The sequence below is a fragment of the Muscardinus avellanarius genome (genome assembly GCF_963383645.1).
Source record: "Muscardinus avellanarius genome assembly, chromosome: 3".
Lineage (NCBI taxonomy): Eukaryota > Metazoa > Chordata > Mammalia > Rodentia > Gliridae > Muscardinus > Muscardinus avellanarius.
The window spans coordinates 4,593,730-4,621,537 of record NC_137788.1 but is presented as its reverse complement, the minus strand read 5'-3'; the positions used below and the strand labels follow the sequence as shown (position 1 = coordinate 4,621,537).

Sequence of the window (27,808 nt, the reverse complement as noted above, 5' to 3'; positions counted from 1 at the left end):
CTTTACTCCCAGACCTATTTTATATTTTATTTGGAAACAGGGTCTTACAGTTGCTGAGAGCCTAAGTAGCTAAGGTGGCTTTGAACTTGTGCGATCCTCCTGTCTCCGCCTCCCAAGCGTGGGGATTACAAGCGTGTGCCACGCCCGGCTATTCTTTTTTATTTTGAAACAGGGTCTCACTAAGTGGTGGAGGGCCTCACAAAGTTCCTGAGGCTGGCTGCGAACCCGTGCTCCTCCTGTCTCAGCCTCCCAAGTACTGGGATTGCAAGCGTGCGCCACCACGCCCGGCTTCCCTGTCCCTCGTGTCTCTACGGGCAGCTTGACAAATTCGGACCTGCAGGCCTGCCTCCAGAGGGTCTTGTTCCCTGTGGGTCAATGGCCGCAGCTGTACAGCGGAGGCCGGGGGACTGGTGTCTGATGGGAGCAGAGATTCAGTTTTGCAAGGGGAAAAGAGTTCTGGAGATGGATGGTGGTGATGTTTGCAAAATAATGGTTGTAGTTAATCCCACGGTACGCGTAAAAACGGCAATCCCAGAACTAGAGAGGCTGAGGCAGGAGGACTGCAATATTGAGGCCAGTCTCACTGAGTTGCAGAGGGCCTCACTAAGTACCCGAGGCTGTCCGTGAACCGCGATCCTCCCGTCTCAGCCTCCCGAATGCTGGGATGACAAGCGTGCCCACCGCGCCGGCTGACACACACACTTCTGAGTAAGGAGTTTTAGAATACAGTTCGTCCCTTGCACTAGGGTCCCGGGGATTCGACCCTGACCACCGCAAGAATGGGTGAGATAAACGCGTGAAGTCCCTTCCGCGGTGTAGAATCGCAGGCCCGGCCGGAGCGTGCAGTGGCCCACTCCGCCGCCAGGCGGCGCCGCAGGCCACAGGCGGGCAGAACCAGGCACCAGGCCAGTACTGCAGGCACCGGGGCGTGGTTGTAATTCCAGGTTTAAAGTCTGACCTGTTTAAAAGCTGAAGAAGTGATAGCCAAGCGATTCCTTTGGAAATTTAAAGTATGTCCCTTCTGAACTCGCCGGTGTTTTTCTTCTCCTTGTAGTGGCCCGTTTCCTGTTGGCCTCTCCTCTTGGAAGGCGGGGCCTGTTTTCAAATGGATCTTCTACTGCTTTTAGGTTCCTGCGCGGGCCGTGTCTAGGGATCGGGCACTGACTCTGCACGGTAAGGTCTGGGTGGAGTCTGTTCCCCAAGAAGAGCCGCTGTTGTCCCCGGGATGCTCTCTGTTCCCAGGGCGGAGAGCTGCCCTTCTCGGGCTTGCACAGGCTTCCAGGCTGACCGCAGGAATCCAGGTGCGCCACCCATAGAGTCCAGAGCAAACAGGATCCAGGGGAGAACTGCAAGCTCACCGCCAACCTGGACAACCAAAGGAGACCGTCTCACATTCTTAAAAAAGGGGCCAGGTACAGCTGGGCATGGTGGCGCACGCTTGTAATTCCAGTACTTGGGAGGCTGAGCCAGGAGGATCGCGGTTCGTGGCCAGCCTCAGCTACTCAGTGAGGCCCTCCACAATTCAGTGAAACCCTGTTTCAAAATAAAGAATAGCCAGGGCTGGTGGCGCACGCTTGTAATCCCAGCATTCGGGAGGCTGAAACAGGAGGATCGCGGTTCGTGGACAGCCTCAGCTACTCAGTGAGGCCCTCCACAATTCAGTGAAACCCTGTTTCAAAATAAAGAATAGCCGGGGGGGGTGGTGCACGCTTGTAATCCCAGCCTTCAGGAGGCTGAGACCTGGAGGATCGTGGTTCGTGGACAGCCTCAGCTACTAAGTGAGGCCCTCTGCAACTCAGTAAGACCAGGTTTCAAAATAAAGAATAAAAAAAAGAGCAGGGGGTGTGGCTCGGAGGTCGAATGCCCCTGGGTTCCATCCCCAGACCCGCAAAAAAAAAAAAAAAAAAAAAAAAAAAAAAAAAATATATATATATATATATATATATATATATATATATATATATTTTAGGAGATCTGGGAGTGTAGTCTTGAGGTAGAAGGGTTCCATCCCCAGTACCATAAAACAAAACACCCCAAAACCCCCAAAATAAATAATAAAATATATAGGGCTGGGAGTGTATCTAAAGGAAGAATGCCCCTGGGTTCAATTGCTAGTATCTAAATAAATAAATAAATAAATAAATAAATAAATAAACAAAGCCTTGGAACAAGGCCCAGCACAAAGGCAGCGTCTCCCGGAAAGGAGACGCTGACTAGTTTACACTGAGCTTCAGGGGAGAGGACATTTCCGGGCCTGCCGCGCCCCCAGGTATCAGGCACAGGACGCAGCGGCAGAGAGATGCCCGCCCGGCACACAAGTTGGTCTTTCTTTTTTTTTTTTTTATGGTACTTTCTGCAAATCACGATCCTCCTGTCTCGGCCTCCCAAATGCTGGGATTACAAGCTTGTGCCACCACGCCCATCTTTTTGCTTTGTATTTTGAGACAAGATCTTACTAGGATGCTGACGTCTTGCTAAATTGAGGAGGCTGGCCTCAAATCTGCAATCCTCCTGTCTCAGCCTGTCAAGAGCTGGAGTGACGGGCATGTGCCACCCCCTCCTGGCTCTGCGTTTTCTTCATGGTCTTCCGCCTGCTCTGTTCCCCTGGCAGAGCTCTGCGCTGCTGTGCACGTAGCTGGACCCGGCATGCCTCATTGCTTTCCCTGTCCTCAAGTCCTCAAGACCAATTCTTCCTGATGTCACTGAAGCCCATTGTTTGTCCTGACTGGTATTTTATTCCTGAGTGTAGTACACGCTACTGATCTAAGTGTGTGTGTGTGTGTGTGTGTGTGTGTGTGTGTGTGTATGTGTGTGGTGAGGGAGAGAAAGAGATAAAGATATCTGCCTGAGATCTATACCCCAGCCCTATTTTATTCTTTATTTTGAAACAGTTTCACTAAATTGTGGAGAGCCTCACTCAGTAGCTGAGGCTGGTTTTGAACCTTTGATCCTCCTGTCTCAGCCTCCTAAGCGCTAGGATGTGCCACCATGTTGATCCTATTTTGTATTTTGAGGCAGGGTCTCACCGAGTGGCTGAGGGCTTCACTCACTGGCTGAGGCTGGCCTTCCAACTGTGACCCTCCTGTCTCAGCCTCCCGAGTGCTAGGATTACAGGCTTGTGCCGCCATTGCCGGCTGTGGCCTAATGTTGGCGGGCATTTGGTTTGTTTCCAATCTGGAGTTATTACAGACAGTGGGGAGTTTGTTTTACAGAGTGTTTTAAGACTCCGGTTTTGAGTATACCTGAAAGCTGGTCGTGGTGGCATGCATTTCTAACCCAGTACTTGGGAGGCTGAGGCAGGAGGCTCTCAGGTACATGGCCAGCCTCTGTAATTTTTTTTTTTTGTAGGTCTAGGAATGGAATGCAGGGGCATTTGACCTCTGAGCTACACCCCCTGCCCTATTTTTTATTCTTTATTTTGAAACAGGGTCTCACTAAGTTGCGGAGGGCCCCACTAAGTAGCTGAGGCTGGCCGGGAACTGCGATCCTCCGGTCTCAGCCTCTGGATGCTGGGATGACAAGCGTGTGCCACCACTCCCGGCAGCATCAGTAACTTAAGGAGACTGTTTCAAAATAGAAGTAGTGGGTGTGGTGGCGCACGCTTGTCATCCCAGCATGCGGGAGGCTGAGACAGGAGGGTGGCGATTCAGAGACAGCCTCAGCTACTTAGTGAGGCCCTCCGCAACTCAGTGAGACCCTGTTTCAAAAAAGAAAAAGACTAGCTGGGTGTGGTGGCGCACGCTTGTAATCCCAGCATGTGAGAGGCTGAGGCCGGAGGATCATGGGTCACGGACACCCTCAGCTACTGAGTGAGGCTCTCAGCAACTTAGTGAGACCCTGTTTCCAAATAATATAAAATAGGTCTGGGAAGATAGTCCGGAGGTAGAAAGCCCCTGGGTTCCACCCCCAGTACCACCAAAGAAAAAACAAAAAAGACTGAAAAATAGGGCTGGGGATGTAGCTTAGAGGTAGAATGCCCCTGGGGTTCCATCCCCAGTACTGCAAAAAAAGGAAAAAAAAATAAGAGCTGGGGCTTAGCTTGGAAGTCGAATGCCCCTGGGTCCAACCTCCCAGCACCCCCAAAAAAGTCTATCTGAATGCATTCACGTTCAACATTTAGTATATACACCTAGTTGTAGAATTGCTCATCAAAGGAAATGGCTTTTTTTAGTGTGTGTGTGTGTGCTAATTACTAGGGATTGAACCCAAGAACATTTTACCTCTGAGCTATAACCTCAGCCCCATTTATATATATATATATATATATATATATATATATATATATATATATATTGCAGTACTATATTATATATTATATATTATATGTATTTCAGTACAGTGTTTTATATTATATATATATTGCAGTACTGAGGATTGAACCTGGGGTGGGCCTCACTAAGCAGCTGAGGCTGGCAGCGAATCTTCAGTTCTCCTGTATCAGCCTTCCAAGTATTGGGATTACAAGTGTGCACCGCTAAGCTTGGCTCCCTATAATTTTAACTTTAATTTTATTTTTGTACTTGGGATGGAACCCAGGGGCATTCTACCTCCGAGCTACATCCCCAGCCCTATTTTTTATTCCTTATTTGGAAACCTGGTCTCACTGAGTTGCGGAGGGCCTAAGTAGCTGAGGCTGTCCGCGAACCGCGATCCTTTGGTCTCTGTCTCCCGAATGCCACCGATATTACAAGTGTGCGCCACCATGCTCAGCTTTTTTATTGTTTTGAAACAGCCGCTCACTAAGGTGTAAAAGGCCTCACTAAATTGCTGAGACTGTCTTTGAACCTGTGATCCTTCTGTCTCAGCTTCTGAAAAAATTCAAGAAGGGCCAAGGATATCGCTGAGAGGTAGCACACCCTTGGCTCCAGTCCCTGGTGCCGAAACAACGTGCACTGGCTCTCAGCCTCCCGGTACTGGGATCACGGGTTGCCCTGTGCCCTGCAGGGAAGGCCTCTTTGTCACCCTACTTTTGTCTAGGTAGAGTGGTCCAGGGCCAGGTGCGGTGGCGCGTGCCCGGAGACGACTGCAGGCACTGCGGGGCCAGTCCAAGTCCCGAGATGCGAGCAGGGCGGGAGAGGATGCTCAGAGAGGAAGCGGAGCATGGTGTCCTGAAGTGGGCAGGAGCTTCCAGAGGGCCACTGCGCTCCAGGCTGCCTAAGGACAGGACTGCCGACGAGGAATACTGGGGAGCCGGGGGCCTTGACAAGTGAAGCGCTGAGACCGAGACCACGGCAGCACTGTCCAGAGGCCCACGGAGAAGAGGGCGGCTGTGTGTGCCCGCGGCTCTTCTGAGAAGCTTTGCTGAGAGCAAGCCATAGGGCTGACCTAGCGAAGGCCGGGCGTGGTGGCCACACTCGCAATCCCAGAGGCTCAGACAGGAGGGTTGTGGTTCACGGACAGCCTCAGCTACTTAGTGAGGCCCTTTGCAACTCAGAGAGACCCTGTTTCAAAATAAAGAACAAAAAAGAAGCCGGGAGTGGTGGTGCCTGCTTGTAATGTCAGCACTTGGGAGGCTGAGACAGGAGGATCGAGGTTCATGGACAGCCTCAGCTACTGAGTGAGGCCCTCCGCAACTCAGTGAGACCCTGTTTCCAAATAAAATGGAAAATAGGTCTGGGAGGATAGCCCAGAGGTAGGAAGCCCCTGGGTTCCAATCCCAACACCACACACACACACACACACACACACACACACACACACACACACACAGAGAAATGACTAAGATGGATGTGGTGGCGCACGCTTGTAATTTTAGTACCTGGGATGCTGAGATGAGAGGATTGCAGGTTCAAAGCCTGACTCAGCGAGTAGTGAGACTCTCGTCAACCTTGTTTCAAAATAAAAATAAAACAGGGCTGGGGGTGTAGCGCGGAGGTAGAATGTCCCTGGGTTCCATCCCCAGTCACACACACACACACACACACACACACACACACACACACTCAGTAGCTTGAGGTAGAAGCAGGAAGCCACCCAGATGTGCAGGTGAGGCTTGCGGCAGGCGAGGGACCGTGTACACCCACCAGCTCTGTGGCTGCAGTCGGGGAGGGAGTCCTAGGGAAGATGCCCGCCCCAGCCCTGCACACAGGCATGTCATGGATGATCACCTGCAACTGCTGTTTTCTCTGTGGACACACTCATAGCAGGGGTGGGGCTGCTCTTCCCGGCCCCCCCTGGCGTTTACCAAGTGAGCGTGCTGGCAGACACTATCAGAGGCCAAAAGGCGGCCGCACGCTTGCTCAACCGCGCAGGCTTGCCCCACACCTCCTTTGTTCCCCCTTCTTTGCCAGGGGCAGGCTGTCTCACGCCGAACCACCAGCCCAGGCTCCGAGGAGCCTCTCTGGTTCCCCACGAGGCCGGCCAGGCTTGGTGTGCCGATCGGTGCCCTGCTGCCCCGGCACGGGGCCTCGCGCACTCAGGGCTGGCCCCGGGTTATCGTTTCATGTCCGCGGGTCGCGGGGAGGGTGAGCACTCACTCATGAGACGAGGGCACTGCCCGCCTTCCTGCACTCAGGACCCACGGGAAGCGGCGAGGTGCTTCAACACACCGACGGCCCTTAGTACTCGCATCACCTTAATTCACCCTGGAAAACTGTTTTCTTCTGGTGGAGTAAGGTGCTCCGGCGTCTATCACAAAGCTACAGGCCCCAGCTCCCAAAACAGAATTCTTAGCTCATATTTTTCTCTTTTAGTACTGGGGATTGTACTCAGGGGCATTTTGCCTCTGAGCTGCCCTCGCCCCACCCCCATACATGTCCCCCCCCCCCACCCCGAAGGTCTGGGGATGGAACCCAGGGGCATTCGACCTCTGAGCTACACCCCCTGCCCTATGTTTTATTCTTTATTTTGAAACCGGGTCTCACTGAGTTGCGGAGGGCCTAAGTAGCTGAGGTTGTCTGCGAACCACAATCCTCCAGTCTCAGCCTCCCGAGTGCTGGGATTCCAAGTGGCGTGCGCCACCACGCCCGGCTTGTATTTTTTTTTATTTTTTTTTGGCAGTACTGGAGGTGTCACTGAGGGGCATTCTACCTCCGAGCTACACCCGCAGCCCTATTTTTTATTCTTTATTTGGAAACAGGGTCTCACTAAGTTCCAGAGGGCCTCACTAAATAGTTCAGGCTGTCCTTGAACCATGATCCTCTTGTCTGAGCCTCCCAAATGCTGGGATTATAAGCGTGTGCCACCAGGCCTGGCTTAGTGTGTGTGTGTTACTAGGGACTGAGCTCAGGGACATTCTACCTCCAAGTTACACACCCAACACTATTTAAAAATTTTTTATTTGAGCCAGGTGTGGTAGTGGACCCTTCGCTTGGGAGGTGGAGACAGGAGGATCAAGCAGGTTCGAAGCCAGCCGTGCTGGTTTAAGAGACCCTGTTTCTGTATGTATGTATGTATGTATGTATGTCTGGGAGTGTAGCCTGGAGGTAGAAGGGTTCCATCCCCAGTACCACCAAAAAAAAAAAAAAAAAAAATTTGGAAACAGGGTCTCATTAAATTGCTGAGCTGGCTATGAACCTGGGATCCTCTTGTTTTAGCCCCCCAAGTACTAGGATTACAGGTGTGTGCCACCATACCTGACTTCACTGAATTTTTTTTTTTTTATTGGTACTGGGGTTCCTGGAAGCTCTTCTACCTCCGGGCTACACTCCCAGATTATATATATATATATATATATATATATATATATATATATATATAATTTTTTTAAATATATTTTTGAAACAGGGTCTCTGAAGCCAGGGAGGCTGGCTTCGAACCTGCGCCATCCTCCTGTCTCCGCCTCCCGAATGCTGGGATGACAGGCGCGGCCACCACGCCCGGCTCCTATTTTATTTGATGGCGCTGGGGGGTGGAACCCAGGAGCATTCTACGTCGGAGCGACACCCCTGGCCCTAGTTTTTTTAAATTCTTTATTTGGAAACAGGGTCCCTCTGAGGTGCAAAGGGCCTCCTAAGCTGCCGAGGCTGCCTCGGACCTGCGATCCCGGGCCTCAGCCTCCCCAGCGGGGTTCCGCGCATGCGCCCGCGGTCCCGGCCGGTCCTTGGGGCCGGGCCAGGCGGGCGCGGCGTCCCGGCCGCGGCCCTCGGAGCTCGGCGCCAGGTCGGCCCTCCCCGCTGACCTCACCGGGCCGGCCGCGGGCAGCGAATCGCCGCGCGGGCGCAGGGCACGCCCCGGGCTCCGGGCTCGGCCGCCGCGCAGGAAGCGCCCGCGCCGTCCGCCGCCCGCCCCGCGCGCCCGAGCCGCCCGCCACGCACGCCCGCCACGCACGCCCGCCCGCGCCGCGCAACCGCCGCCGAACCTTCTGGAAGCCCGGCCCGCGGCGCCCCGCCGCCGCCGGAACCGCCGCCCGCGCCCGCGCCGCAGCCTTGGCGGCCCGGGGGGCGGGGCCTGCGCGGGGGCGGGGCCAGCGCGGGGCGCGCGCGTCCGATTCGCCGCCGCCTCGCAGGCCCCGCCTCTCCGGCGCCATGGCTCCGCCTCCGCCCTCCCCCTCGATGGCGCCGCCGGGGCTCATTCATTCCGCGCCCGGCCCGCCCGACACCTGCGCTCCGCTCTCGCCGTCCTCGGCCGCCGCCGCCGCCGCCGCCAGCATGTCGGGCCCCACCGTCGAGACGCCGTCCGCCATCCAGATCTGCCGGTGAGAGCGGCCGCGAGCCCCGGCGCCATGCCGCCCGCGGATGCCGGCCTCCCCGCGCAGGGATGCGCCGCGCGGCCCTGCGGGCGCCTCCCAGCCGCCTCCCCGCATCCCCAGGGCGGTGGCCGCGGTCCCCGGGCTGCTGGGAGGTGGAGGCCGGGCCGGGCGGGCGGCCGCGGGCGGGGGGCGTCGGGCCACAGGCCTCGGAGCCCCCGTCCGATCTCCTGCAGGGTTGAGAGGCTTTCTCCGCCGCGCTGCAGAGCGAGCCCCGGCGCCCGGGGGTGCAGGGCAGGAGCCGGGGCCGGGCTTGCCCCGGGGGGGGCTGGTGTGGGAGAGCGCTGCGCCCCGCCCCCCGCGCACTGCCTCTGCCGTCAAGCCATCTCCAAACGCTCATGCCCAGCCGGGGGATGGCTGGTCCCCGGGCTGGAAGCATCCTACACAAAGGGGGCAAGGGATTGCTGAGATGCGCGCACCTCGCCTGCCCTTCACCCGGACTGCTTCCACGGATGTTGGGCCCCCGGAGGGAGCTGCAGATCAGGAGCGAGCTCGCTTTCCTCCGGGCGGCGGGGAGGGCAGCCTCAAGGTTACTCTGCCTTTCCTCCCGGCAGAGAGGAGCTGGCGTTCGTGCCTGGGCTAAGGACCCGGAATCGGCACTGTGGTTGTGGTGGCGGCGGCCTGCGCTGCGGTCTACTTGATGGACCACCAGCAGTGAGCGCTGGGCGCGTGGAGGTTGGGCATCCCACTGACCTTGGGTCCAAGCCATATCCACCTGAGGCACGGCCTATCTCCCTCAAGGCTCGGCATATTTTAAGTTTCGGTTAAATGGAGCTCCTGGGTTCTTCGGTCCGGTCCTGTCTCCGGTCCCTTTCTTTCTTTCTTTCTTTCTTTCTTTCTTTCTTTCTTTCTTTCTTTCTTTTTATTTTTTAGGTTTGGGGATGGAGCCCAGGGGCATTTGACCTCCACGCTACATCCCCAGCCCTATTTTTTATTCTTTATTTTGAAACAGGGTCTCATGAAGTTGCAGAGAGCCTCACTAAGTAGCTGAAGCTGTCCGTGAACCGCGATCCTCCGGTCTCAGCCTCTTGAATGCTGGGCTTACAAGCCTGCGCCACCACGCCTTCTCAGGTCCTTTCTTTCTTTCTTTTTTTTTTTTTTTGGTGGTACTGGGGTTCCTGGAAGCCCTTCTACCTCCGGGCAACACTCCCAGACCTATTTTTATATTTTTTATTTGGAAACAGGGTCTCCTAAGCCAGCGTGCACGGCTGGCTTCGAACCTGTGGGATCCTCCTGTCTCGGGGATTACAGGCCTGCGCCACCACGCCCAGCTTCTCAGGTCCTTTCTGACCTCAAGGTCAGCCTTGACTTTCCAGAGAGGGGGTGTCTCAGGGGGTCCTGGTCCGTTTATTTGCCTTGCTCTCTGCTGTGTGGTTGTCTTGGCCCCCTCACTCAGGTGCTCTGGGGAGCAGAGGTAATAGAAGTGACAGCTATTCGGGCACAGCTGGGCCTGCAGTGAGGTCTTTGGATCAGACTGATTGGGGGGGGGGTTGGTCCTTGGGCTTCATTGTTTAGCTCATAACTGTCTCATCTCGATTGGATTGCCCCACCTCTCCGGGAGGTCGATGTCAGGGCTCTCCACCCCTCCTGCCGTGTAGAGGAGGAAATTGAGGTTCCTGGAAATTGAATAACTCAATCAGGTCATCTGGCTTGAGAGCGCCAGCAGCAGCTCCCACCCAGGTCTTTGGATTCCAGATCCAGTGTTCTTTTTGCTGCTCTCGAAAATAAATACTAATTTAAATCTACCCAGGGAAGGTTGGGCTTTTATTTATGTCATCAGGGAGATGAGTAGCCAGTCTAAACATACTATCTTTTTCCCACTAGCTTCTAATAGCTGATGGATTTTTTCTTTTTTTTTTTCTTTTGGTGGTACTGAGGATAAAACCCAGAGGCATTCTACCTCCAGAAGGCTAGCTACACACCCCAAGCATATTTAATTTTTTTAATCTGTAAACAGGGTCTTGCTAGCTGAGTGTGGTGGTGCATGCTTGTAATCCCAGTACTTGGGAGGCTGAGACAGGAGGATCGCAGGTTCAAAGCCAGCCTCAGCTATTATTTATTTATTTTATTTTTTATTTTTTTATTTTTTTGGTGGTACTGGGGGTGGAACTCAGAGGCTTTCTACCTCCGGCCTATACTCCCAGACCTTTTTCATATTTTATTTGGAAACACTAAGTTGCTGAGAGCCTCACTAAGTAGCTGAGGCTGGCTTCGAACCCGTGTGATCCTCCTGTCTCAGCCTCCCAAGCGCGGGGATTGCAAGCATGCGCCACCACACCCGGCAGCCTCAGCTATTTAGACCCTCCATAATTTAGACCCTGTTTCACAATAAAGAGTTAAACCAGGCGTGGCATGGTGGCACATGCTTGTAATCCCCGTGCTTGGGAGACGGAGACAGGAGGATCGTGCATTTTCGGAGCCAGCCGCACTGGCTTAAGAGACCCTGTTTCCACACAGAAAAGTATAAAATAGGTCTGGGAGTGTAGCCTATGGGAGTGTAGCCCGGAGGTAGAAGGGATTCCAGGAACCCCAGTCCCACCAAAAAAAAAAAAAAAAAAAGAGTTAAGCTGGATGTGGTGACGCACTCTTGTAATCCCAGCACTTGGGAGGCTGAGATAGTAGGATCACGGTTCACGTCAGCCCCAGCTATTTAGTGAGGCCCTCTGCAACTCAGTGAAACCCTGTTTCAAAATAAAGAATAAAAAATAGGGCTGGGCGTATAGCTCGGAGCCAGAATGCCCCTGAGGTCCATTTCCGGTACTGCAAAACAAAAATAGGGTCTTGCTAAATTTCTTAGAGTCTTGCCAAGTTGCTGAGGCTGGCCTCGAATCTTGGATACCCCTGCCTCAGCCTTCCAAGTCCTGGGATTACAGATGAACAGCGCCATGCTGGTTGCCAGCTGGTGGATTTTTGTGCAGCTGAGACACTTGCATACATCCACAAGTGTATGTGCCTCTGACCCGTGGAGCCTTCAGGGCTGCTCATGCCTCTGCTGACACACAGTTGCACGTGGGCCCCAGGGAGCTACCTCTGCAGAGGATCCCTGCAGGAGCAGGGTGCTTCCCTGGGGCGAGCCTCAGGTGCAGAGCCAAACTGCCAAGGGAGAGAGAGCCTTGAAGACATCCCTGGTCTCTAGGGCTGGACCCGGAAACTCCAGGGCCTGGGGAGTGGGTGAATAGGATGGGGAGCCCTTTAAGGACATCTGAGCTGACACCAGGGTTGAAAGGAGAGCCTCCTGGCCTAGCTCATTCAAGCCATGAATTATAACAAGACTTCACCGGACACCGCCCGGGAGCCACCAGCGAGGAGGGGAACCAGCAGGTGGAAAATCTAGGGCTCCTGGCTTGGGGGGGTCACAGCAGGGCAGGGGTGCCCAAGCTCCACTGCTCCCCACAGTTAGAAGGATCCCAGGTGCTCGCTTTGGAAGCGTTGATGGCAGCTGTGGGCGGTGGTTCTGGCTCCGCGGGGCTGGGGCAGGGCGGCAGATTTGGCCTCTCACCCTTGGTGGCCCTGTGAGCTGAGCAGGCCGCTCGCCCTGCCAGCACCCCTGTTTTCTCATGGGTTGTTCTGATTGTCAGAGAAAAAGGTGTAGCCAGTGTCCTCAGAACGGTGGCATGCCGGCAGCGGGAGAAGCTCATTATGTGGAAAGTGGGCCAGGGCTTAGGAGGCCCAAGGCCTGGGCTCCAGTGCCGCCCCGCCCGTGCGGGTGGGGCGCTCCAGGTACAGTCACTGCACCTCAGCTTCCTTACGGGGAAATTGGACCGTACAGGGCCCATCTTAAGGTCGCTGCGAGGACTGATACCTTTGGCATTTTAGAACATGAGTTCACAGAGGAGAAATTCAGGACTTTGGACAGTCAGGCCCCTGTGGGTCATTGTCCTCTCCTCTCCTTTTTTTTTTTTTTTTTTTTGTACTAGAGATCCAGCTCGGGCACTGTACCTCTGAGCTACATCCCCAGCCCTATCTATCTATTTATTTATTTACTCATTTATTTATTTACTTATTCTTGTTTTTTGTTTTTTTTTTTTGCAGTACTGAGGATGGAACCCAGGGGCATTCTACCTTTAAGTGACACCCCCAGCCCTATTTTTTATTCTTTATTTTGAAACAGGGTCTCACTGAGTTGCAGAGGGCCTCTCACTAAGTATGCTGAGGCTGGCCGCAAACCGCGATCCTCCTGTCTCAGCCTCCCGAGTGCTGGGATTACAAGTGTGGGCCACCACGCCTAACTTCCTTTTGATTTTTCAAGTTGCCAAGGGTCTTGCTAAGTGGCTGAGGCTGTCCTGGAATCTGCGATCCCTGTTGTCTCATCCTCCCAAGTCCTGGGGGGGCCTCCCCTGTGCCCAGAGAGGTACAGCTAGCTCTCAAATAGCCATGTCAGTGGACAGGGTCTTGGATCGGGATGGTCCAGCAGGCCCACAGCCTTGGAACTATTTGTGGGTGGGTGTGTAAGAGCTACAGGGTCTATGTTTGTCTTGGTACCAGGCACAGGTGTACCAGCAGCACCTGAGAGCAGGGATGACTTTGTGCTGACTGCGAATGCCTATGGTGGTGCCTGGTTTTTGGTAGGCGTGGTAATATTAGTTGAATGGATGTGAATTTCAGTATGTTACGGCGCTGGAATTTTTCCCCGCTTTGGGCTCTGTCTTTGACTTTGCAATGGAATTAAAACCTAGAATCTAAGCTGGGCATGATGGCGCACGCTTGTAATCCCAGTTCTTGGGAGGCTGAGACAGGAGGATCCAGGTTCACGGCCAGCATCAGCTAAGTAGTGAGGCCCTTTGCAATTCAGTGAGACCTTGTTTCAAAATAAAGAATTAAAAAATAGGGTTGGGGGTGTAGCTTGGAGGGAGAATGCTACTGGGTTCAGTCTCCAGTACTGCAAAAAGTTTCCCTGGGTTCAATCCCAGCAACACACACACACACACACACAGACTTCTTTATGAAGTATAACATATGTGTGATAAAATACACCTGTTTATTTATTTATTTTTTTGGTGGTACTGGGGTTCCTGGAAACTCTTCCACCTCCGGGCTACACTTCAGACCTATTTTATATTTTTATTTGGAAACAAGGTCTCTTAAGCCAGCAAGGCTGGCTTCGAACCTGCGCGATCCTCCTGTCTCCGCTTCCCAAGAGCGGGGATTACAAGCCTGTGCCACCACGCCCGGCCTAAAATACACCTATTTTAAGCCACACACAAGCCTGCAATCCCAGTACTTCCATTACTTGATAAGCTGAGACAGGAGGGTTGTAGATTTGAGGCCAGTATCCAGTAATTTAGCAAGACTCTGTTTATTTATTTTTCAGTTCTTTATTTTGTGGTATTGGGGATTGAACCCAGGAACATTCATCTCCAAGCTATATCCCAGCCCTATTTTATGTTTACTGTGAAACAGGGTCTCTCCAGGTTAATGAGAGTCCATTTGCTGAGGCTGTCCTTGAACCTATGATTCTTCTGTCTCAGTCTCCCAACTTGTAGGATTACAGGCCTGCACCACCAGTTTTTGGTACTGGGGATTGAACCCAGGGCCATTCTACCTCCATGCTAATCCCTAGCCCTGCTGCTGCTGCTGTTATAATTGCGTGTGTGTGTGTGTGTGTGTGTGTGTGTGTGTGTGTGTGTGTGGTGTACTGGGGATTGAACCCAGGGAACATTCTACCTCTGAGCTACCCCTGTAGTCCTATTTTTTAATTTTTATTTTGAAACAGAGGCTCACAGTCGCCAGAGGCCTTGCTAAATTGCTGAGGCTGGCCTGGAATCTGTGATCCTCCTGTCTCAGCCTCCCAAATACTGGGATTCCAGGTGTGTGCCACCATGCTTGGCCGAAACTGTGTTTATATAAAGGGAAGGGCTGGGGGTGTAGCCCGGAGGTAGAACCTGCCCTGTATTCAATCCAGTGTGTGTGTGTGTGTGTGTGTGTGTGTGTGTGTGTGTGTGTGTGTGCGCGCGCGCACGATAGAGACACACACACACACACACACACACACCTATTTTAAATGTATAGTTTACAGAGTTTTGACAAATGTATGCTCTGGGCAGTGACCACTGTATTTTGGGTAGAATATTTCCATCACCCCCTAATCTCTCTCTGCGGCCCCCCACCCTGCCCCCAGGACCTTGGCAAACCTGTTTTTTCTCTTTGCAGTTTTGCTTTTTAAAAATACTGGGGATTGACTCCAGGGGGCGCTCTGCCACTGAGCTATACTGGTCAGCTCTTTATTTTTGGTCAGGGTCTTGCCAGGTTGCCCAGGCTGGCCTTGAACCTTCGGTCCTCCGGTCTCAGACTCCTGAGTGGCTGTGATTACAGACGTGGGCCCTGTGTCCGTCTGGCTCTACCTTTCCTAGGATTTTGTTTTGGTAGAATCCTGCTTAGCGCAGTGCCGGGACTGCACTTGGGTGTGGGGAATTACTCTCACTATTCTTCCATTTCCTGCAGGCAACCATAGGGCATAATGGAAGAAATGTCAGTAATCTGACATCTGATGATATTAAGGAATTCCTATTACAGATTTTATTTTATTTTTATTTATTTGCTTTTTGGTACTGGGGATGGAACCCAGGGGCCTTCTACCTCCAGGCTATACTCCCAGATCTATTTTATATTTTATTTGGAAACAGGGTCTCACTGAGTTGCTCTGAGAGCCTCACTTAGTAGCTCCCGTCTCAGCCTCCTCAAGTACTAGGATTACAGGCATGCGCCACCATGCCCGGCTCCATTATACATATTAGGTGAGATCCGTCCTTTGTGGTTTTATTTCCTTTTGGTAATGGAGATTAAACCAAGAGGTGTTCAACCTTCAAGCTATACCCCAGCACTTTTAAGTTTTTATTTGGAAACAAGGTCTCCCTAAAGTGCCGAGCGGCTTGTGAGGTCGCTGTCCTCGAACCTGCCACCCTTGGTCTCAGCTTCCTAAGTACTAGGATTAGAGATGTGAGTCCCACACCTGTTTGTTTGTTTATTTTCTATTTTGTGTGTGGTACTGTGGGTTGAACCCAGGGGCATTCTACTGCCAAGCGATACTCCCAGCCCCGTTTTATTTTTTATTTTGAAGCAAGGTCTCAGTAAGCTGAGAAGAGCTGAGGCTGGCTGCGAACCTGCGATCCTCCTGTCTTAACCTCCCAAGTACTGGGATTTCGAGCTTGCACCACCGTGCCTGGCCTTTTAGTTTTATTTTGAAACAGGGTCTCGCTAGCTTGATGACAGTCTCGCTACTTGCTGAGGCTGGCTGCGAACCTATGATTGTCCTGTCTCAGCCTCCTGAACACTGGGATTACAAGTGTGCGCCACCACGCCAGGCTCATTTATTTGTTTATGAGACAAGGCCTCATTATGTTGCACAGGCTGGTCTTGAATTGCTGGGACCCAGCAGTACTACTGACTCAGCCTCCTGAAACCCTGGGACCGCAGGTGCGTGCCACTGCCGCTGGCCTGTGGTTACTTTATTTTATTTATTATTTATTTATTTTTGTGGTCCTAGGGATGGAACCTAGGGGCCTCTACCTCCGAGCTACACCCTTGACCTATTTTATATTTTATTTTGAAACAGGGTCTAAGTTGCTGAGAGCCTCACTAATGGTTATTTTATTTTTTAATTTAAATAATTATTTTGTATGTGGTACTAGGGAGGTTCTACCTTTGAGTTATACCTCTAGCCCTATTTCTTTCTTTCTTTTTTTTTTTTTATAGTACTGAGGGTGGGACCCAGGGGCTTTTCTACCTCCGGCTATACTCCCAGACCTACTAAAGTATAAGTATCTTATACTTTATTTGGAAACAGGGTCTCACTAAGTTGCCGAGAGCCTCACTAAGTAGCCGAGGCTGGCTTCGAACCCGTGCGATCCTCCTGTCTCAGCCTCCCAAGTATTGGGATTACAAGTGTGCACCACCACACCTGGCTCTGTGGTTGTTTTAAAAGGAGTTATCTTTTTCTTTTCTTTTTCTCTCTTTTTTTTTTTTTTTTTTTGTGGTCTTGGAGATTGAACCCAGAGTTGTTCTATCTTCAAGCTACAACCCAAGCCCAATTTTATTTTTTAAATTTTGAAACAGGGTCTTAAGCTGGGCGTGGTGGCGCACGCTTATAATCCCTGCGCTTGGGAGGCTGAGACAGGAGGATCACACGGGTTCGAAGCCAGCCTCAGCTACTTAGTGAGGCGTCAGCAACTTAGTGAGACCCTGTTTCCAAATAAAATATAAAAAAGGTCTGGGAGAATAGCCCGGAAGTAGAAAGCCTCTGGGTTCCACCCCTAGTATCACCAAAAAAAAAAAAAAAAGAAAAAAGAAACAGGGTCTTACTAAGTTGCTGAGGGCCTCACTAAATTGCTGAAGCTGGCCTTGAACTCGCCCTGTCTGTGTACTGGAATTACAGGCGTGTGCCACAATGCCTGACGAAATGAGTTATCTTTTAGAAGACTACTGAAATAGCCAGGTAGAGAGGCCCACATCTGCAATCCCAGTACTTGGGAGGCTGAGACAGGAGGATAACAAGTTCGAGGACAGCCTGAGCAATTTAGGGGGTTCCTGTGTCAGAAGTTAAAAAAAAAAAAATAGAGCTGAGAGTGGTAGCTCAGGCTTGTAATCCCAGTACTTGGGAGGCTGAGATGGGAGGAGCGCAGGTTTGAGTTCAGCCTCAGCAATTTAGCAAGACCCTGTTTCAAAATAAGAAATAAAATAGAGCTGGTGGTGTAGCTTAGAGGTAGAACACCACTGGGTTCAATCCCCAGTACCAAAAATAAGTAAGTAAGAAAATAAATAAAAAGGCTAAGAGTATAGCTGAGTGGCCGAATGCTCCTGGGTTCAATCCTCAGAGTCAGAAAAGGGGAGGCTGAGAGGTAGCTCAGTAGTAGAGCATCTCTGGATTTAATCTCCAGCACCACCCTCCCTACACACACGCACACACGCACGCACACACGCACGCATGCACCCACGCTTGCCTATGTTTACAGATTCCTTACCATTGTTTTATGAGACGCAGGATGGAACTAGGGACTCGTTCCCTCCTCCCCCCACGTCCAAAAGCCTTTGATGTTTTCTGCAGTGGAGCTGGCTGGAGCCCCTCCCGTCCCCCCAGGCTAGGCCTGGCTTGCTCCACCGGGCTGGACCAGGACCTCTGCACTACTTGGCAGCCACCCAGCCCTGCTGGCACCCATGTGCAGGGAGCGTTTTGGCTCCGTCTGCACTTGCGGTTGCACTTGGCAGAGGCCGGGCCTGGGTGAGGTAAGGCTGGAAGGTCCAGGGATGGAGATCTAGGAGGGCAATCCTCCTAGCCCATAGGCGCAGCCCTGCCGTCTCATCAGAGAGCCTGTGCTCTGTGACTTCAGGCCGAGTCATGAATTCCTTACATCATGGGCTCCGGAAGCCGATCCGGCTGCCCTGCCCACCAGTGGTAGAGAGAGAAGGCGTCTAGCCGGATTCCCTGAGGGAGGCCCCAGTAGGATCAGGACACTCACCGCTAAGCAGGCCAGCGGATCGGAAGCTGGGGACGCCGCCGAGCCTGCTGACTGCAGCATGATGCTGCCGGCCAGGGTGCTGCGCCTCTGGGCGCCCGGGAGGCAGGCCGCCTGTGGGAGGCTGGGGGCCGGCCGGGAGCGTGTGTGGCCTGGGGCGAGATGCTTGGCCTCCCTCCCGGCATTTGGAACCAGGGCAGATCTCCCACAGGCCCAATTCGACATCGCCAGAATGAAAAGGTAGGATGACTGGGAATATTCTATTTTTCATTTCCTTTCTTTCTTTCTTTCTTTCTTTCTTTCTTTCTTTCTTTCTTTTCTTTCTTTCACACTGTGGATTGAACTCAGGGGCTTCTCCCTTTGGGCTACACCCCCAGCCCAATTTTATTTTATTTTTTAATTTGTAACAAGATCTTACTATGTTGCTGAAGTCGACCTCAAACCTGTGATCCTCCTCCTGTCTCAGCCTCCCTAGTCCTGGGATGACAGGCATGAGCTGGGTTGGGCAGGCGTTTGTCCAGGAAGTCCCCACCCTCCCCTGCCCCAGCGCTGCCGGCTGCTTGCGTGATCGATCGCAGGATCTGATGCAGTCCTGGGGAATGGAGTGCGGAGGCTGGGTATTGGCAGTCCGCAGATTTTGTCACAGGCTGTCAACCTTAGCTGAAACCTGGTGTGCTCTTCCTCTAGGGACCAGTGGAAGCCCCCCGGGCTCCATCCTGGCCTTTCCCTGTGGGTGGCCACACTGCCGAGCAGGTGGCCCAAGCAGCTGGGGTGGGATGGGGACTTAGGGTGTCTGCTCCCCAAAGGCCGGGGCAGGGCTGTGGGGAGCTCTTCTTGTAGGTAGGCCAATCCCGAACAGGTGCCGTGCGCTGCTTATAAATGGCTTTGGGGGTTCCATTTCTCCTAAGCTGTACAGAAACTTGGCCAGTGGCCACATGCACCCCCTTTCTGTACCAGCTCTGCTGGGTTGTTGGCAGACTGCGTGACCATCCCTGTAGTCCCGGCTCTTCTCTGGCACAGAGCTCCCAGGACTTAGAGGAAACCAGGCTGACAAGAGAGTCTTTGTATGCTAAGATTGTCATGGGACAGCCCGGTCATTTCTGCGGGTTCTTGTGTGGAGAAAAGAATTTCAGCACACACTAGGCACGGTGCTACGTGCTTGTAATTCCAGTACTTGGGAGGCTGAGTGAGGAGGATCGCGGTTCGCGGCCAGCCTCAGCTACTTAGTGAGGCCCTTTGCAACTCAGTAAGACCCTGTTTCAAAATAAAGAATACAAGCCGGGCGTGGTGGTGCACGCTTGTAATCCCTGCGCTTGGAAGGCTGAGACAGGAGGATCGCGCAGTTCGAAGCCAGCCTCAGCTACTTAGTGAGGCTCTCAGCAACTTAGTGAGACCCTGTTTCCAAAAAAAATATAAAGTAGGTCTGGGAGTATAGCCCGGAGGTAGAAAGCCTCTGGGTTCCACCCCAGTACCACCAAAAAACAAAACAAAACAAAACAAAACAAAAAATACAAAATAGTGCTAGGGGTGTAGCTCAGAGGTAGAATGCCCCTGGGTTCAACCCCCAGTACTGCAAGAAAAAAAAATGAATTTCAGCACACACTATTCGGAGATAAAGGCAGAGGTCTTAATTTAAGTAAAGTAAAGATACACATTCATTCAGGGGAAATGTGGGCCATCTTGAAAAGCATGGGAGTAGCACAGAGGGGGGGCAAAGGTGCCCCCCAAATGGCCCCAAGCTCTTCAGAGCTATACTTTATTTTTTTCTTTTTCTTTTTTCCTTGTTTTTTTCAGGGTCTGGAGATGGATCCCAGAGCATTCAACCTCTGAGCTATACCCCCAGCCCTATTTTTTATTCTTTATTTTTGAAACAGGGTCTCCCTAAGTTTGGAGGGCCTCACTAAGTAGCTGAGGCTGTCTGCGAACCTCAGTCCTCCAGTCTCAGCCTCCCGGATGCTGGGTTACAAGGGCACCACTGCATCTAACAAAAGCTGTAACTTTTTCTGGGGAATCTTCCTGGAGGCAGACAAAAGGTGAAGCTCTCAGGTTTAATTACCTCAGGAATTTCCTGAGCCAGCCCATATGACTTAAAAGTTCAGGCCTGGCTTTTTAAGAAGTATCAAGCTCTGTTAAACTGAAGATTTCAGATTTTAAAACCATGTGTGTGTGTGTGTATATATATATATATATATATATATATATATATACACACACACATATATGTATATATATGTATATATATACATATGTGTATATATATATGTACTTTTTTTTGTGGGTGGAACTGGAGGCCTTATATGTCTGGGCTATACCCAGAAATATTTTATATTTTATTTGGAAACAGGGTCTCACTAAGTTGCTGAGAGCCTTAGTAAGTAGCTGAGGCTGGCTTCGAACCTCCTGTCTCAGCCTCCCAAGCTTGGGGATTATAAGCGTGCGTCACCACGCCAGGCTGAAACCGTATTTTTCCTTTACTTTCCAGTGTGTGTCTCCTTTCTACCTAAAGTTTATTCCTTCTGTTCTACTTCATCAAGATAACTAACTGCATGTGTGTGTGTGTGGGGGGGGGCTTAAAACGGATTAGAAATTGGAACTTTCAAATCCGGACATCATGGCGCACGCCTGTGGTCCCAGCATTCGGGAGGCTGAGACCGGAGGATCTTGATTTGCAGACGGCCTCAGCTACTTAGTGAGGTCCTTTAAACTCGGTGAGACCCTGTTTCAAAAAATAAAGAATAAAAAATAGGGCTGGGGGTGTAGCTCGGAGGTGAAATGCCCCTGGGTTCTGTTATGGTCTGTACTCTTATGGTTGGAAACTGTCCCTGGAGACCTTTGTGAGGCTCCCCAACGATTCCCATAAAACCACAGATTCTTGTCTTGAGCCAAGGGTAGATATGCAATAGCCCACACTCTTGCTGAAGATTTTTTATTTATTTTTATTTTTATTTTTTGGTGGTACTGGGGGTGGAACCCAGAGGCTTTCTACCTCTGGGCTATACTCCCAGACCCATTTTCTATTTTATTTGGAAACAGGGTCTCACTGAGTTGCTGAGAGCCTCACTAAGTAGCTGAGGCTGGCTTCGAACCTGCGCGATCCTCCTGTCTCCGCCTCCCAAGCGCGGGGATTACAAGCGTGCGCCCCACGCCCGGTTTGCTGAAGATTTTAAGAGTGTATTAAAAAGATAGAAATACAGAAGACAGTCACAGCCCCTGCCATTCAGGAGTGGCAAGGGGGGGGGTTGAACGAATTCACCAAAGATTTCTGGACCCAGAGTATTCTTATAGCCAGTCTCCTACCCCACAAAGCTCCGCCCCTGCTAGGGCCAGTTGTTGATGTGGGGGTTCCTTCCTGTAGGCCTGTCCTGTTTCCCTAAGCCCCAGAATGTATGAATTGATCATCGCGTAGGGCATCCTCTCATGGTTATCCAAGTCTGGGATCTCCTGAAGGTTCATGGCATCCTTTCACTTCCTTGGGAATCTTCTCTTTACGCTGAAAAAGGCCCTGTCACTATCTCTGTTGTCCTGCTCATCTCCCTTGGTGCCTGGGATCCTGCAGCCCTTTCTCTGAAGCTCCTGGCTTCTTTACTACCAAAGATATATTTGAAAAATTGAAAATCTTTCCCAATACTGGTGCATTAATACATTTTGAAGCCTCTTCCCAGTACTGGTACAGGTTCCATCCCCAGTACCCCCCGGCCCGGGTATTTTGTGTGTTCTGTGTCGTCTGACCCATAGGACCCCTTTGAGGATGGCTAACTGTCAGGGTATTCAGGAAAGACTTGGATCTGGGCCTGAGCGGCCGGGGGTAGGCAGGGCTTGAGCGAGGTGCTGCGAGCTTGAGGCCTTCTTCTTCTATCTACGCCACCAAGCCTGAGGAGGGGCCGGGGACCCCGATTTATAGAAGGCTGCGACCCTGGGGTTTGGGCTGGTGTCCTGCTGTCACTCGGTGCGATTGAGGCCTGCCCTGGGCGCTCTGCCCAGGCCCTGGACTAAGTGTCGGACAGGGTCAAACCAATTGTAGAAGTGGGTTTGTTACGACATAGAAGGGTGAGCAAGAGTAGAACTGCCCAGGGCATTTCCTTTGTTGTTTTTTATTTTATTTTTTATGGTAATGGGAATTGAACCCAAGGGTATTCTACTTTTTATTTACACCCCCAGTCCTATTTTATTTTACTCATTTATTTTTGAGTATTAGAGATTGAACCCAGGGGCTTTCTCCTGCTGAGCTACACCTCCAGGCTCTTTTTAATTTTTGTTTTGAAACAGAGTCTCCCTGAATTGCTGAGGGCCTCACTAAGTTGCTGAGGCTGGCCTCGAACCTGCGCTCCTCCTGTCCCAGCCTCCTAAGTACCAGGATTACAGGCGTGCACCACCACGCCCAGCTTGCTTTTTAGATTTCTCAAACACACAGTCTGGCTTTGCTGCTGAGAGTCCTGTGAGGCTGCCGAGATTGATCTCAAACCTGTGATCCTCCTGTCTCAGCCTCCCAAGTAATAGTACTACAGGCATGGACCACCATGCCCAGCTTTAATTATTTTCAATTAAAAAAATTTCTGAAGCTGGGTGTGGTAGCGCACACTTGTCATTTGGCTGGGAGGCTGAGACAGAGGATCATGGTTCACAGACAGCCTCAGCTATGACTTAGGCCCTTTGCAACTCAGAGAGACCCCATTTCAAAATAAGGAATTAAAAAAATAGGGCTGGGGGTGGAGGTCGGAGGTAGAATGCCCCTGGGTTCCACCCCCAGTACCGCAAAATAAATAAATAAATAAATAAATAAACGAACGAATAAAAAATAGAGCTGGGGTATAGCTCAGAGGTAGAATGCCCCTGCGTTCTATCTCCAGTACCGCAATAAACAAACAAACAAACAAATAAAATAAAGAATAAAAAATGGATCTGGGCGTGGTGGCTCACGCTTGTAATCCCAGCATTTGGGAGGCAGAGACTGGAGGATCGGGGTTCGTGGACAGCCTCAGCTCCTGAGTGAGGCCCTCCGTAATTTAGTGAGACCCTGTTTCAAAAAATAAAGAATAAGCCGGGCGTGGTGGCGCACGCTTGTAATCCCAGCATTCGGGAGGCTGAGACAGGAGGATCGCGGTTCGCGGACAGCCTCAGCTACTTAGTGAGACCCTCTGCAACTCAGTGAGACCCTGCTTCAAAATAAAGAATAAAAAATAGGGCAGGGGCCGGGCGTGGTGGCGCACGCTTGTAATCCCCGCGCTTGGGAGGCAGAGACAGGAGGATCGCGCAGGTTCGAAGCTAGCCGCGCGTGCTGGCTTAGGAGACCCTGTTTCCAAATAAAAATGTAAAAATAGGTCTGGGAGTGTAGCCCGGAGATAGAAGGGCTTCCAGGAACCCCAGTACCACCAAAAAAAAAAAAAAAAAAAAATAGGGCAGGGGTGTAGCTTGGAGGTCGAATGCCCCAGGGTTTCATCCCCAGACCCGAAAAAAATAAAAAATAAAAAATGGAGCTGAGGGTGTAGCTCAGAGGTAGAATGTCCCTGGGTTCCATCCCCAGTGTGTGTGTGTGGGGGGATTCTGTCGTGCCGGGGATGTAGCTCAGTGTAAGGGCACTTGCTCAGCATGTGCGAGGCCCTGGTTTGATTTCCAGCACTGCTAACAAACAAACAACAACAGCACAAAACTCCCCCAGACAAGACATCCTCCAGTGCCGCACAGTCGTCACAGCAGCCCGCCAGCGCCTTCCTCCTGAGGGGTGGTACCCGCCCCAGGCCCTGGCAGCCATCCTTGTGGTTTCGCTTTCTATTTGATGGTTCTAGGGACTTCGGGCAAGGTTTAACTTTTTGTGTGTGTGTGGTACTGGGGGTGGAACCCAGAGGCTTTCTACCTCCAGGCTGTACTCCCAGCCCTATTTTTTAATATTTTACTTGGAAACAGGGTCTCACTAAATTGCTGAGAGCCTCACTAAGTAGCTGAGGCTGGCTTTGAACCTGTGCGATCCTCCTGTCTCAGCTTCAAAAGTGCGGGGATTACAAGCGTGCGCCACCACGCCCGGCAGGTTTAACTTTTTATAATGGCTGACTTCTCTTAGCTAAATGTCCTCAGGGCCCATCCATGTTGTAACCTGTGTCAGAATTTCCTTTTTTTTTTTTTTTTAAGTTGCAGGGATGGGTCACAGGGTCTCTGACGGGTTAGGCAAGCATTCTGCCTCTGATCTACCTGGCCAGCCTTCCTGCTCTTCCTGAGGCCGCACAGTATTCTTTTGTATGGCTAGACCTGACATATTTTGTTTGTGTATGTGAAATAGGGGTTTCTTGAGAGGAAACCCGGCGTTTCCTCAAGATGAAAGGGAGTTCCCTAAGAAGGAACTCGACGTTTCCTACCAAGTTCTTGTCTACTCCGGGGTCCAGTAGCTCCCTTCAGGGTCACTACCCGAGTTCCTGGAAACCCTTCTACCTCCGGGCTACACTCCCAGACCTATTTTTTATATTTTTATTTGGAAACAGGGTCTCTTAACCTGCGCGATCCTCCTGTCTCTGCCTCCCAAGTGCGGGGATTACAAGCGTGTGCCACCACGCCCGGCTCCTTTTTGCTTTTGATGATATATTTTTTTTTGGTACTGGAGAGTAAACCCAGGAACATTCTATCTACGATCTATACCCTCAGCCCTGTTTTATTTTCATTTTGATATAGGGTCTCGCTAGATGAGCGGCTCACTACTAGCTGGGGCTGTCCTTGAACTTGCGATCCTCCTGTCTCAGACTCCCCAAGTACTGGGATTACAAGCATGCCCCATCACACCCAGCTTGAAGATCTCTTTTTTTTTTTTCGAGTCTGGGGATGGAACCCAGGAGAATTTGACCTCTGAGCTACACCCCCTGCCCTATTTTCTATTCTTTATTTTAAGCCGGGTCTCACTGAGTTGCAGAGGGCCTCACTAAGTAGCTGAGGCTGTCCGCGAACTGCGATCCTCCGGTCTCAGCCTCCCGAATGCTCCGGTCTTAGCCTCCTGACTGCTGGGATGACAAGTGTGTGCCACCATGCCCGGCTTTGAAGATCTCTTTTGTGTGTGTGTGTGTGTGGTACTGGGCATGGAACCCAAAGGCATTCTACCTCTGAGAGACACCCCCAGCCCTTATTTTTTATTCTTTATTTTGAAACAGGGTCTCACTGAGTTGCAAGGGCCTCACTGAGTAGCTGAGGCTGGCCTTGAACCTTTATCCTTTGGTCTCTGCCTCCTGAATGCTGGGATCACAAGCCTGCGCCACCATGCCCAGCCTTGATGATATCTTTTGGTACCAAAAAATTTTTAATTTTGAGGAAGTCCAGTCTATCCTTATTTCTTTTTTGATTGTTCAGGCTTTTGTCATCATAGCTAAGATGCCATTGCCACATGGAAAGTGACAAAGATCCATGTTTCGAGCAGGTTCCTAGTTTTTGCTCTTACATTTAGGCGTCCGACCTGTTTTGAATTAACTGCTGTAGATGGTGTGAGGTAGGGGTCAGCTTCGTGCTTCCCCTGTGGACACGCCTCTTTTATTGACTTGGCTTAGAACAGGTTTTGAGAGGTCAGGTCCCTCGGCACAGGTCACAGAGCTGGGCAGAGGATTCTGACCACATTGCTCGCGGCCCTCCCCGGCTTCTCCCTACACAGGCTCTGGCTCCCTTTCTTTGACCATTATCTCTGGCCCTGAGGATGTGCACACAAAGGCCACAGCCCATCACTTCTCATGCTCCCACAGCTCCCTCCCTCCCTCCCTCCCCTTCCTGAATACCAGCCCTGTCCCTCCTGGCCTTTGTGCCCCTCTCCCTCCCCGCAGGTCTTCCTCTGTGGCCCGAGCTCATCCCAGCACAGGTGGCAGGCTCTTACTGTCCAGGCCTGCCTCGGGGCAGGTCCCTGGGGTGACTGTGCCAGGTCATGCCAGATGGCCTCAAGTCCCTTCTGTCCTCAGTGAGCCCTTTCAGGCTTTAGGCCAGAGACTCGGGCTTGCAGCAGCCGGCAAGAGCCAGCAGGCTCTGCTGCTGTCCTTTACAGCATGCTCGCAGCCTCCAGAGCTGGAAGTGTGCTTGGCGCACACGCGCTCTTGAGTGCGCCGTGGCCCCCAGAGTGTGACTGGGAGTGCGAGCCTTAGGAAAATCAATCCTAAACCACACTGGAGCGGCTGCTCTCCCGGTGGGAGTCGAAGCAACCAGGAGAAAGGCTTATTTCCGTTTGTGGCTAGTGGTCAGCCCCAGGCCCTTGCACAGCCTAGGCAGGCGCTCTTCCACTGACAGGGTCTTTGAGACAGGGTCTTGCTAAGCTGCCCAGGCTGGGCTTGAACTTGTGACCCTCCTGTCTCAGTCTCACAGGTTGCTAGGATCACAGGCCTGGCTAGAATGTCCAGCAAGAATTGTTTTTGCAAGTCAGGTTTCCCACTTTTTTTTTTTAAACAGGGTCTCACTAAGTAGCTGAGGCAGGCTGCGAACCTGCGATCCTGCTGTCTCAGCCTCCCAAGTACTGAGATTACCAGTGTGCGCCATTAGGTTTTCCTGCCCTCGTGACGTGATGTGGAACAGGGCGCCCAGGACCGGCGGGGTGTCCTGGGTCTCCACATCCTGAGATTTGTTCTGTGCCTTTCGCGGCCTCCTAGTGCTCAGCTCTGGGAGGCACAGGAATGCCCCTGTCTTATCCAGGGGGAAACTGACTGCATTAGTGACCGGCCTAAGGTCAGGAAAATGGACCCAGATCCCTGTCTTCCTGGGGGCGACCTTACCCGGCTCACTGCCGGAGGGGCAGGTGGGGAGGCAGCCCGGCCACCGGGTGGAAGGGGGGAGGGTGTTCCTGTACTGGGAGTGACTGGGACCTCCGATCTGAAGGGTGGAATGATGTGGTCTCCCAACTCAGCATGAGGCTGGGGGCTTCCCTGGGCCTGAAGGATGGCACATCCCTACCAGGTGGGTGGTGCAGTACTTCTGCAACTTAGACTCTCAGCAACTTAACCAGATCCTGATGCAAAATAGATAAAAAGGGCAGGGGGTGTGGCTTGGAGGTAGAATGCTCCTGGGTTCAATCCGCAGCACCGCACCGCACACACGCACGCCCTGTCCTGGGAAGGAGAATGGGGGTGCATCCTGCTCTCACCCTGGGAAAGAAGGCTGGCCCCCACCCTAGCCCAGCCCGGCCTGGTGCTCCTCAGCCGCACAGGGGATGCCGCTGATGGAAGCCCCCCCGATCAACAGGTGTTTTTCCTTTTTTTTTGAGATGGGACTACAGGTGCGCCACCATGCCCAGCTTGTCCCTAGGCTTATGATTTTAGCAGCTTTTGGACACCCACCTGCTGCCTCGGCACAGACATTTAAATGCCAGGTGGAGGTAGAAGACGGAGTCGGTAGCCACTGCTTTCAGGAAATGCCAGGCACTTTTATTTGTGTTTTTCTCTGCTGTTTTGTTGCTGTGTTTGCTCAGGTGTCACTGGTATTTGGAACTCAGCTTCGGCAACTAAATCGCTTTTGATGCGCGGCGTCTCGGGTAAACAGGTCCTGCGTGGCTGGTCCTGTGCTTCCTCGGATGGCAGTAGGCCCCACCGGGTCTTGTGTCGCACAGAAGCCAGGCTCTTAGAAGCGGCGGCACGCAGAAAACCAGCATGCGCTGCCTCGAAGGCCGTGCTGTCTGAGACCTAACCCTGCTGTGTTGCTTTTTTTATTTTGGTGCTGGGGATCGAACCTAGGG

General features: G+C 52.1%; 1 protein-coding gene across 1 annotated transcript in view; it reads left to right on the top strand.

Moving 5' to 3' along the window:
• Positions 1–8,465: 8,465 nt before the first annotated feature.
• Positions 8,466–27,808, top strand: part of ACOT7 (acyl-CoA thioesterase 7) — a gene marked incomplete at both ends in the record, with an annotated part of 98,209 nt that continues 78,866 nt past the window's right edge. The window contains one exon of the mRNA XM_080692171.1: positions 8,466–8,635. Within this exon, the coding sequence (XP_080548297.1) occupies positions 8,466–8,635 (170 nt within the window). The remainder of the gene's footprint in view (positions 8,636–27,808) is intronic.